The sequence below is a fragment of the Lagopus leucura genome, unplaced genomic scaffold, assembly GCF_019238085.1.
Source record: "Lagopus leucura isolate 7727_CA_CO unplaced genomic scaffold, USGS_WTPT01 Super-Scaffold_73, whole genome shotgun sequence".
NCBI classification, from domain to species: Eukaryota; Metazoa; Chordata; class Aves; order Galliformes; family Phasianidae; genus Lagopus; species Lagopus leucura.
Window position 1 is genome coordinate 48594921 of NW_024962252.1, and position 12270 is coordinate 48607190.

General features: G+C 36.0%; 1 protein-coding gene across 1 annotated transcript in view; it reads left to right on the forward strand.

The window, feature by feature from the left end:
• The window catches only part of PDE7B (phosphodiesterase 7B), a 164766-nt gene that overhangs the window by 41434 nt on the left and 111062 nt on the right, over window positions 1-12270 (forward strand). Inside the window, exon 3 of the mRNA XM_042877859.1 lies at window positions 9705-9765. Coding sequence (XP_042733793.1) covers window positions 9705-9765 — 61 coding nt within the window. The remainder of the gene's footprint in view (window positions 1-9704; window positions 9766-12270) is intronic.

The following is a 12270-nucleotide window of genomic DNA, read 5'->3' on the forward strand; positions in this document are numbered from 1 at the left end:
GCAGGCACAGTACAAATGTTTTGAACTGCAAAAGTTTAGATCCAAATGCAAATTACCTTGTGTTTTCATATAAACAGGAGGTACTTTAAAATGCTTTTTAATTGGAACCCTGCTCATTTCTACTGAAAACCTTGCTTCCACAGAATATCATTTTCACCTAGGCTATTAATTAGCATTGTGTGGTATAAAGTGAGTAGTACATTTTAGTAAAATAAAGTCAGCCATGATAATGAGGTACAACCTTGTTATTTATGCATTATGCAAAATCTCTTGCAAAAGAAACTTTGGAAATTGCTAGGAAAGTCATTTAAACAAAGTGTCTAATTTCTACTCTAAAAAATTCATTGTGCACGCTTTCTTTTCTAAAATGAGAAGAATGTACCATTTGCAATATATGCAGTCTTATTAGATGAGTGTGGCTTAGTTATACTGCAATATATTGGAAACCATGACTCATTTGTGAAGGATGACAAATGTCTTATGTAAATGTGACAGACATAATAATAATGTATTGGTGTTTTTAAAAGAGAACTCTCACTGAGCAGCGCATTCAGATTCAGGCATTGAAAGTGCTTCTGCTCCTTTGTCTCATCACTGCACTTCACAGTTTTTATAGGTACTACTGCTCTCCATGAAGTAGAGCTCACTTGGCAGTCTTTACCCCCTACAGATTATAACTGTCATTTTTTACTTCATTAAAGTTATATGCAAAAGTGCATAACAAAGTAACGCATGGAAAGTGGAAACGTTATTTTCCCTACTGCTTTATCATTTCATTAAAGCTGTGAGGAAATAACAGGGTTTAGCTTCAGTAAAAAGGTATTCCGTTTATGTTGGAGAATCTGGCATATTGTGCTTGTGTTCTTTGTGAGTTTAAGAGTCACACCATGCAATTTACATTGTACTCTTCCCAACTGCTCAAATAGTCATCATAGCTATGACCAAAGCTGTATCGAAAACATTTTTCATTCCTTCACAAAAATTCTCTAAATCTAGAGCAGTTAAAAAAAAAAAAAAAAAAAAAAAAAGCCAGACTGGCCTCATGCACCATGACAAGCCCCTCTATGACCCAACTATCTGGGTATCCCACGGTGAGAGCATTTGAAGTTCTCTGCATCTTTCCTTCTTATTTGCCAGTCCTGATGCTGTCTTGTAGCAGCTGGGAGAACGCTTCATCTGTTATGCAAATCCAGCTACTAATATTCAGGCTTAACATGAATTTTAGTGTCTAAATGTACCAAATGTTAAACTCTACAAAATCAACTACACCCTTCTGCCTTTACTTGATTAAAAGTTAGGCATCTAGGCATGAAGTGGGATGAATCAATCTCTTATTTTATGAAGTTAAAAATCATAGGTGAATTCTCTCACGTAAGACTTGAAGTCTACCATAGTTTTAAATACAATACAGGTATTATTTTGGAGTTTTATAGAATGCACATTCCACCAAATCAGAGTTAATTTAGAGAAATAACATTACAAGACATTCAGTATCTTAGCAATTGTCTGAAAATACATGGGGAGGAATTTTTTTTTCTTGAAGGCTATCATGTAAAAATTGGTAATTCAGAAAAACTTGGGAAAAAAAAAATAGCTCAGAGGAGTTGCAATTCAAGCCCACCTTCTTTTATCATAAATACATAATAACAGTCACACTTAAAAAGCAAAAGGCAAAAGCAAACACATCCAAAAATAAAATTCTTTGACAAGAAAACTACATAGCACTCTGAGTTTTCTCCTGGGTGGGACCAGGTAAAGAACAAATCAAATATGGCAGATATTAGTCACATTACTTATTACACCTACAGCAACAAATTCAGACATATGGGTGATAAGGTTGGTATAAGACACCAAATAGAAATGATACCATGCTTGTAATCAGAAACAAATTGGCTAACACCAAAAATCAAATGCATTGCCTGGTTTTGTACAGACAGGGATGTTATGATAGAAACTGCAGCAGTATGTATGTATGACATGTTCACCATGTCGGCCTTGGCTACTAAAAGTGAACAGTTTGAGCAAAATAAGGCCAAAGCATAAGATTATTCCCATGACAACAAGCGATTATCAGGTTACCATTTTTTTTCCTTCTGTAGACAAAATACTTTTCTCAGTTATCCCTTAGAAAAGCAGAATCTACTTGAATAAGGAGTAATGGGCAATAGAGCCATCCCACTTCTGCAAAATACATGTTTTTTGCAGCATACAACAGAATGACTTATCTCTCTGTGGGGATTTATCTTCAGAAGATAAATCCACATGAAGGGAAACAACTGCATTCAGTCAAACCCTTTACTAACACTCCTTTAGCTTCTGTAAGTAATAGGCGTTGTCTCTTAGCAGTGTATGAAAGAAGGGTAACTGTTTCCCTTTCCTTGTTACCATTACAAAGAGACATTCTATGAAATTAACTTCTACTCTGTTTTTCATTAATTACTGTCTTTCTTATACAGTGTCCCTTACTGTATATTGTATTATTCAAAGTGTGAGGCATGTGATCTTTTGTAAAAATACAGTTCTTCCTAATCAACTCTAAAATATTTTCATGTTATTTAGTGGTGGAAACTTAAGAAAAAAAAAAAAAAAGTGTGGCAGATGAAGTGTTTGCAGTAGGGTGACACAAGATGTATTTTGTCCTCTGATACGCTCAGGACTTTATCTTGATTATACGATGAATGAAACTACCTAATACCATTACAGATTTTTTTTAGGAGGAAGTTTCTCAATCAGAAGGTGGTGACACACTGGAACAGTTGCCCAAGGAGGTTGTGGATGCCCCATCCCTGGAGGCATTCAAGGCTGGGCTGGATGTGGCTCTGGGCAGCCCGGTCCAGTGGTTAGCAACCCTGCACGTAGCAGGTGGGTTGAAACTAGATGATCATTGTGGTCCTTTTCAACCCAGGCCATTATGATTCTATGATTTGTTTGAATACTTTTTCACAAAACACAATTATGTCAGCCACAGATAATTACAAATTATGTTGGCTTTATTTTCTCCAAACTCAACAAAATCTATTAGAGCAGACCTAGGGAACATTTTCTTTCTTTGGAGTCATTTGTTGTTTGTTTGTTTGTTTTTTACAGTTGTTTCTGCAGTCTGAAACAAGTTATTTTAGAATGAAATACCTTTACAATTTTTGTGTGTGAAATCAAGATGCATATCATATTATAGGCTTCAAATGATGAGCTTACCAGAAGTAAAAGAAGATTCTTCCTTTCAGGAGCTTTGTCATTTTCTTTTGCCATCTCAAAAATTGATACAGCTGCAGTCCTGTCTGAAAGCTATTATAACCAAATTTTTTTTAGAGATGAAAGAAAAGAGACACTTTGTGCAGTAATAGCAGAAGTACAACAAATTTTGCATAGATACACGCGGACTGTACTACTTCAGGCCAAAGCAGTGTGCAGTAACACAAGTGAGGTACCAGGAGAAATACTTTATTGTTATCTGTCTTGAAGTACTCTCTTTTAACTCCTCCAATTAGACTTCCAGTAGACTTTCCACATTCCATTGGTTCTGGGGAACCAAGACAGCACAGCTCTTGAGAAACATAGCACCATTCACAAGCATTCAGGAAGACAGTCTTATTTAGGTGTTAGGTGGGAGGAACATGATACCCACGTTGGGTTGCCATTTCTGAGACTGTGCTTTTATGTGCAAAGAATATAGCATGCAGTGGGCATATGCAAATAAGCAGATGTAAAGTTTATTCCGTGTTGCTGTGAATAACCTGAGGAGAAACTTTGAGCAGCTCATTCTCTCACAGACATTTGAATTGCTTCTTGGAAAGACTGTTTAGTTAGTATTTCTGAGTCTTTGACCCTTCCTTTCATCCAGTAAATCAGTGGGAAAAATATAAGAAATACATGTGGTTGAGTTGGAGAAATCTAATTCCATATTTTCTTCCCATTAAATAGTTCAGTAGAAATTGAAAACTGAAGTGGCAGTGACCATAAAAAGCAGGTAGAAGACAAGCCTGGCTCTGCAACTCGTAGGAGAAGGAAAGGTAATTATGTGGTCCAGAAAATGTTTAGAAATAGAGAACTTTGATGTTTCACATCAGAGCAACAATAAATACAGACAATGAACTCGCCTTTTGCCTAGTATTGGTATTTTCCACCTCATCTTCCCACACACTTAGAATGGTTTTTGTGGTGGGAGAATCCATTATATAATCTACAGATGTTCTACATTCTTTAAAATGTAAACTTAAAAATGAACAATAATAGAACATCATCTCACGAGGGCAAAAAATTTGTTCTTTAATGTTTCTTGGATGTTGGCCCCCCCCCCCCCCCCAAGAGCCCTACAAGTTCTGCCTTGCCTGCTAATGCACACTCAGCTGTGTCTTACTCATTAAAACCCAGCATTGTTATTTGTTAATAATTCTGGATTTGGCTCACATTGCCTGTGTTATAAACATTTAGAAACATGGATGGCATATTGAAACACTGACAGATTCTCAGGAGGGTCAGGGCTACTGGCGCCTCTATAATGAAATCACACACTGTTAAACACTTTTTCCCTGAACCAAAAAAGAAAACAAAGCAGTTAAACTGCTAGACCATTTTCCAGCACCATTAATCCATTTCAAACCACTCCTAACCATAGTAAATCACAGGTTTGTGAGAAAATGAACTGCCTAAGGGTTCACCTCAGGCTGTTTAGCTGACAAACAAGTTGCTGACTATTGGCAACAATGGGTGGTTGGGAATTACTGCTCAATTTGATTGTAATTATTTATTTTGCTCTGTCCTCTTTGCACTACTTGAGCGTCTACATCATGGCAAACTCCAGAACAAAATACATCACCAAGGTGCTGCTGGAGATTGACACTGAAAGTACTGAAAGGTTATTTAAGCAATCTGTTTTACTTCCTGGAGGAAAGTGAGTGAAACCTCTTTGGCTGGGAAAGCATAGAAAGGGAAGAAGGGAAGCTATTCTGGCTGTTGATCTGATTTGAATCAGATCATACTGGCTATTGTCAGTATGTTGTGATTATATCACACTTTTAAATGTTCTTTTCACAGTCTAATGGAAGACTTGCTAAATTCAGGTCTACATTTCCAGGTAAATTCAAAATTTCACCTGTAATCATTATGGGAACTGTTAATAAGCCCCAAAGAGGTAATATGTAAACAATTATAGTCGTTTTTATCAATTGTGGTCAATTTAGTCAGCTAAAATGTTCTAGTGTTATTTGCTGCCAATATTAATGTCTATCCATGCAATTCTCTAGTTGTATTCATTTTACACATTTTAATTGAAAAAATTCAGAGATGAAAATTCAAGATCATGTGAACAAGGTGTATTTGTGCAATCATCCAATAGTGAGAAAATTGATAAAATGTGGGCCTGTTAAATTTTAATAAAGGTATGATGTACAGAAAACTATTTTTTTGTTTCTAAACAAGAAAAAACCATGACTTTTTTTGACTTAGGCCAAAAAAAGATAATGTTTAAGGATACAGCAAAATTCAGAAGTATTCAAGTACGTGTCAGGAAAGTGCAGAGTACTAGTATGGAATTTCCTTGTTGTACTTAAACATTGTTTTAATCTCTACCAGATAGCATCACAAGGCTTTATTCTGTGGAGAGGTAACTGTGGAAAGGCTACAAGCAGGATAGATGCTACTGTGGTATATTCTATACTTTCTCTTGCCTCTGTCAGAGAGGGGACACTGAACTGAAAATACTGAAAATACTGCAAGTTTAATAAGACATTGGAATTCTTTCAGTTCCTACAGTGCATCAGCACTCAAAATGAATCCAATGTAGATCTCCCAGGCAGCCTGAAGCTGAAGAGCGTGAGGCCTGACTCCTGATGACATATTGCCCTTAAATTTCAGCAAACAGTTGTTATTATAAAAGATTACAAAGATTTAAGAAGTGCTGTGGCTTTCCACACTAATAGATGTTCCATCTCTACATCATTGGGTAGTAAGAACGATTCTTTTGCCTACTAGAGGAATTTATTCAAGTACTTTTTAAAGGTGTAGGGGAAAGGAATTCAATAGAAAACAAATTTATATAGAAGTAGCTTTCTTTTTTTTTTCTTTGAGATAAACCAGCTTTTCATAGAAACACAGAAGCTGTTTGCCCTGTCTTATTTTTGTTAATCAGTCGTGTTTGTGCATTTTAATTCTGATTTCTAAAGAAATAAGGAATTATACAAGGTATTCAGAAAAGGAAGATAAAGTTATTTTACTAAGTAATGTTGTTTTGTAGACTATTACTTCTACTCTTTGTAAGAACTAACCACATTAACTTAAGGTTACTTTAAAAACAAAGAAATCAAAGGGATTCTTGAAAGATATTGAGCTTGAAATCAATGTCTGATTAATATCTCTGCTATTTACAGATATAATAATCCCTATCATTTGCAAAAAGATTACCCCCCTATTACTGTCACGTTTAGCTGATGATGTATATTAAGTAGTTCATTTTATTATATTGTAATATAGGAAGAGAGACATACTGAACGCCTTACTCAAGACACGAAAAACAGAGTGGAGTAAAGAAGCCTATAAACCTTGTTCCTGCTTGGATAACCTTTTAACTAACCAAGCTGGCTTTTCAAACTTGGTTGTCTGTGGCTTAAAAGTTTAAATCCTATTTTAAAGAGTGAAATCTTATAATTCAAGTAAGGTTCAAATATGGTCAGGACTATGAATCCATCCCCATCAGAGATTTCAAGAAATGAACTTCAGAGGCTGCTCTCCTGTTCGAGGTTATTCCTCTTCCCAAGTGGGTAGCATATTTGGTGTTAACATCTCACCATTGATACCCTTGCCTCTTTGAATTGGGTACAGAAAACTAGCCAATCTTTAGAAGGGATATCATGTTTCTCTCTGCTTCCCCTAACAGATATACAGATGATCTACACACATGCAGTAAGTCTGCTGTGTACAGCAGATAAATCCAGAGTGATTCTTCCTTTATGTCTCAGTGGAAATCAAAAGCAGAATAACTAGCAGCTGAGGTTAAAGTCCTGCTCCTACCCTCAAATGTATCCATTACTGATTCTGTAGAAAATTCAGAAACTTGCAGGAGAGAATGAGCAGCTACTTCGGTCCTAGTTTGGAAATGGATACAGAGCTGAGAAACTCTTGCCTCATTGTCTCTTGGTACAACCCCCAGAACCCAAGCAGGTGGAACAAACCCAACCCAGAAAGGGAAGTGAACTTGGCCAGGAAGAATCTTAACCAGCCCTGGCAGGAATTCATAGTAGTGGTGACACAGTCTCAGTTTAATTCTGAAAATTAAATCCTGAAGTTATTCCTTACCTCTTGTTCACGGAAAACATTAGCTAACAACAAAAATGTCCAAACAACTATTATTTGAAAGACCAAAAATGAGCCCCTACTGCGATTCTGTGCTACTTCACACATCCAGAATCCAACCAAATCTTTTTCATATCTTCTAAGCAGTTCAGAAATAGCCTATTTTTCATCCTGTTTATGTATTTCTGAGCAATCCCTGACATCAGAAATAAGACATTTGATCCAAAAGTAATGCCTCCAATGTGATTATGTTGGTTGATAACATCAGAGGCAGATGTTGATGGTATGGCAGTGGAGATTGGACTTTCCCACTAACATCCGATTACATGTTGTTGCTGTGTGATAGATGGCAGTAGGGGGGCAGTCTGACAGAATGGCATCTGACATGGAAACGTATATGAGCATGCATGCTCTTGCTCATCACTGGTGAAAATACATACTTAATGATGGTGTCTATGTTGAAAAATAAAGTTTTGTAGCTGGGAATGTGCTCAGTCAAACAGTGTTATTGTGCTTTTTTTGTATGTTGCAGTTTCCATGGAAATAAATAGGAGGCATTACCTTCAGAAAAACCTCTGTAAAATTGCTGCAGAAGAAAAAGCTTAGATAGAGCTGTTGTGAACATGAAAAATCTCCTAGGGTGGCTGTTCTTCAGCCAGTTCTGTGGATTTCAGGGATTTTAGGGAAATCCAGATAAGCCTGTGAACTTATGTATAGTTATCTGAATCTTAACTTGCAAAATTTTCACAGTTCATCCATTATCATAATGAATCCTGTCGGATGATAGTGGACTCTGTAAAACATTAGCTGCTTTCCCAGTTTCATAATGCTAGGGCTAATAACTATTGTTAGATATTGTAACACACCATTTGCCTGCCTGAAATGTGATATTTATGTGTATGTTTCAGATGTATTCAATATGTCTGAGGAACTGAATCAAAACTAACCAGGAGTTTACAAAGAGCAGCTTAAATTCAGGGCTGAGTGGGGCAGTGAATTTTAAAGTGATTTCTTAAATCTGTATTTGTCTAAAATACTGATGGTCATGAAGATGACAGTGGGAGATCTGTGTGGAAAGAAGCCCATGATTTAATATTCTCCCTCGAAGAATAAAAAACAATTTTTTTTTTTTCATCAGAGAGAAATTATGTAAGAGCAATTGTAAATCAACTTCAAAATACTGGATGCTGTTTCTCCTTTTACAGTCTTTCACAAGTATGTGCTCCCACCTGGGAAGGTTAATACCGGCATCTGTTTACTCTTTTTAGAGATACTGATATATGAAGAGACTGTGTGTGGGTGATGGCTTTTGTTTATTTGTTTGTATTTGTTTCAGTATGAAGGAGGTAAATTTAAAAAATAGTGAGCTCCAAATGTGTTATTCGTTTATAAAACTGTTTCAGTGTTTTATTTTCTTTGAAGCTCCAAGGTTTTTACTTGCCTGATTCTTTGCAGTTTTGAAATGTTTGCTTTAAGTTTTGCTTTTTCTTTTTCTCTTTAAAAAAAAAAAAAAAAATGACAGGAGTAACCATTTTGGATTTTAATGTAAAAGAGAAAGATGTAGGTGAAGAAAAAGAGAAACTGTATAAAAATTAGACGAGAGAAAGAAAGAGGAGGATAAATTAATAACTCTCAGTGATTTTCCCAGCCTTGCATGATGATGCTTTTATTCCCACTTGATCATAGACAGAAACAACAACAAAATGTAGATTATGAAGCATGGACCATTTTTACTTATTAAATATGAGGCTATCCTTAAGAAGGGCCTCCTTACTGAGGGCTTTGAGTGTAGTAATTAAAAATGAATCTTTTTTGTAGTGCCTGAAGCAACCACTCCTGTAGTGAGTGGGATCTCTACACTGGCTTTAATCAGAGCTAGATCAGACCCTTGAGCCACACCAATTATGTTCCTACTGGCAGCTAAACTGACATGACTGTCTGCATAAACGACTCAAATGATGCCTCATCCTTGAAAATAACCAAACTCTATGTATCCGAATCTTAAGTCTATTGATGTTCTTTCATTGGATTAGTATAGTGACTGAACATCAGCCACTGTAAATGAGGCAGTAAATGAGGCCTCCTGTATTCTTGGTTCAGTACTAACAAATAGGAACATGGATGAGGTAGTTGTTTAAGCCATAGGTATGGTAATAAATAGGACATGGTGAATGCCCTGAATATGTTGTTGACCTACCCTTATAACATCTATTTTTCCTTGAGCTTTGGCTACTTGAAATTCTTCTGATTTTGACATTTTATCAACACTCATCTGAGCATTTCTTGTGCCAAACATAAACATAGAACGAGGGGATCAGAGATCCCCAGTAAGAGGATGAAGACAGGGATAGTATCAAAGAGGATTTAATTAAATGTAAATACATATTAACTAATTTTTGATTGAATTTTTTTTCCAGAGGTGCGGAGAAATCTCATTTGATAGTCCTGACCAGAATGCCAAATGTGTTCGCATGCTAGGTAAGAGTCTTTTCTCCTTTTTTCCTATTTCCTAATAAGAATTCTGTGGAAGTAAGTTTAATTGGAGATTCCTTCTCAAAGGTACATGATAAGTACTGTGGTGATTCACACTGGCATTTATACAGCTCATCCGTATGTGGTCCTCATTAATTTATTCTTTACAGCGAATTTTCCATTACTTAAAGTACATATATTCCAGTAGTGCCCAACTATGGAGATTAAAATACAGCTGTACCAACACTGTAATTGTAACCTTTGATGTACTCAATTCCAGAACTCATAATTAAAAACCTAAAAATCTCTGTAATTGAGCCAGATTTTTGAAATCACCCTAGGGAAAATGTGAACTTTTGTAGACTGCATATCTTTAATATGAAGGACAGGTTTATGCTTTGAAAAAGAGTATTAATTTCACAAATATTTATCTGAAGCCCCTAAGACAGGGGACAGGCCTTAAGCAAAATTCTCATCATTGTGATTCTACAGATTTGCACTGGTGTAGCACTTTGCCCATCATTTGGGGGGGGGGGGGAGGAAGATAGTATTGGGCAGAGCACAAGTGTCTATTCTTTGAAAACAATGCAGAAATGTTCTGCTATGCTTCATTAATCTCCATGACTAATTTTATTGTATTTGCTTGTTTCATCTACAATGCTAGCCAGCAGTATCACAGCAAAAATCAACAGTAAGTGTCTAAAAATCTAAAAGATATTTTTTGCTAAGAAAAAAAAAAAAAATCATGGAACATTTGCAAGATTAGGCTTTAAATTCTGAAGACCTCTCACCAGCCAGGGCTGAGATAAATATATGTGGTACATTAAAGCATTGCATCTAAAAACACAATGACTGAAATAGTCACAATTATAAAAACTGCAACTGGTAATGTCTAGGAATGTAATTCCCATCTGGGTGCATGGCTGTGTTCTGTAATAACAGATTATGTGGTTTGTTGTTTATATTCATTAAATCCTATTGTCACAATAGGCTGTAATTGCTGCAGAGGAAATCTGTCATGCTTATAGTGCACAGATCCCAATAGATGAACTGACACAGTGGACCATAATGACCTATTACAACAATGATCTGTGGTTAGAGGTTCTTAATGGCACAAGCTGACAGAAAAGATACTTTTGTGATCCCTTATCGTGCCAATTATAATATACAGCTTAAATACTGTGGAGTGCAGAATAGTTTTTAGGAGGTTACATTCTAAGGAGGTTATATCCATGCAAATGTTATTAATCATTAGAAGGGAAAAAAAAAAAAAAAAGGAAAAAAAGAGGAAATTAAGAAGCTGTATTACTTAAAGGTGAAAGTTTTCTGCATGAGTTTCTTGTCATTTGTTTTGGCATTTTCATAACAACACATATTGTAGTTAGGCATCATCCTTAGTGCAAATGATTCTTTAGGAGCAGCAAACAGAAAATGTTGTTTCCATTAGCTATATTCATATCTATGTTGACTAGTATGTGCACATGCAAGAATTCATTCTTTGCTGTAAAGAAACTGCTAGGGATGTAAAAATGACTCTACGGTGTCTTGTCAAAGGTGTGACTTGTCCAGGGACTTTTCCAGAGATAGTATCTCTTCTGTTTTAAAGGATCTCTCCGGTCATTAGTGTGCATCAGTGTCTCTAAAAAGTTAAGGACTTAGTATCCTATATAATATAGGGTATTATGTTTCATCCCAGGGTATCTCAAATCATGTACAGTGCTGAGGTTATTCTAAGTGCAGTAGTATACTGTACGACTGGCTTTATAAGTGGTATGGGAAACAGAACTTTCATTGCGTGTTTGCTCTGAGGGCAGCTACTAGAGACTAACTTCACTGTCTTGATTTATCCATGAAACGCTTGTGTTTCTGGTAGGGCCACAGAGCTGTAAGACCACTCCATACTTGCATCTCCGTGGTATCAAGCAGCATGCTAGAACGATACTAGCTAATTTTGTCAGAAAAGATCTGTATCTGGGTTATGCTACTGGCTCTGGGTTTGCTTTAAATTTGAAGATTTTTGGAACAACACTAGGCTACTATGTACTCGGCTACTATGATTCCAAATTACTTGAAATTATGGATTGACATGGATTATGAGGATGAGGTTCTCTTTACTTAAAGTTTGAGAAAAAGAGGTTTGCAGTGGAAATCTTATTCTATTCCTATCTTCCCCACTGCAAAACAGGAAACAATAAAGAAATGCTGAAATGTTTGCAATGGCTACAGTGAAAGTAGGTGATTTTACAATGAACAGACTTGATATTGCTTCACCTGAGATTAAGATCTATTGATTCTTATCACTTTGTCTCCTCTTTTAGCACTACAGTGATGAATACTTCTTATCCATGTGTAAAAAATTACTTGAACAAATAAATTTGTTACTTTCATGTGCTTCCTAAGGGTATAGTAGGTAACGACTATATTTCTGCCCAGGATATTCTTATTATCAGTGTAATTTCATGTACTCCAGTTTTTACAGAATATGATGCATTCCACCTTACATTTTATATT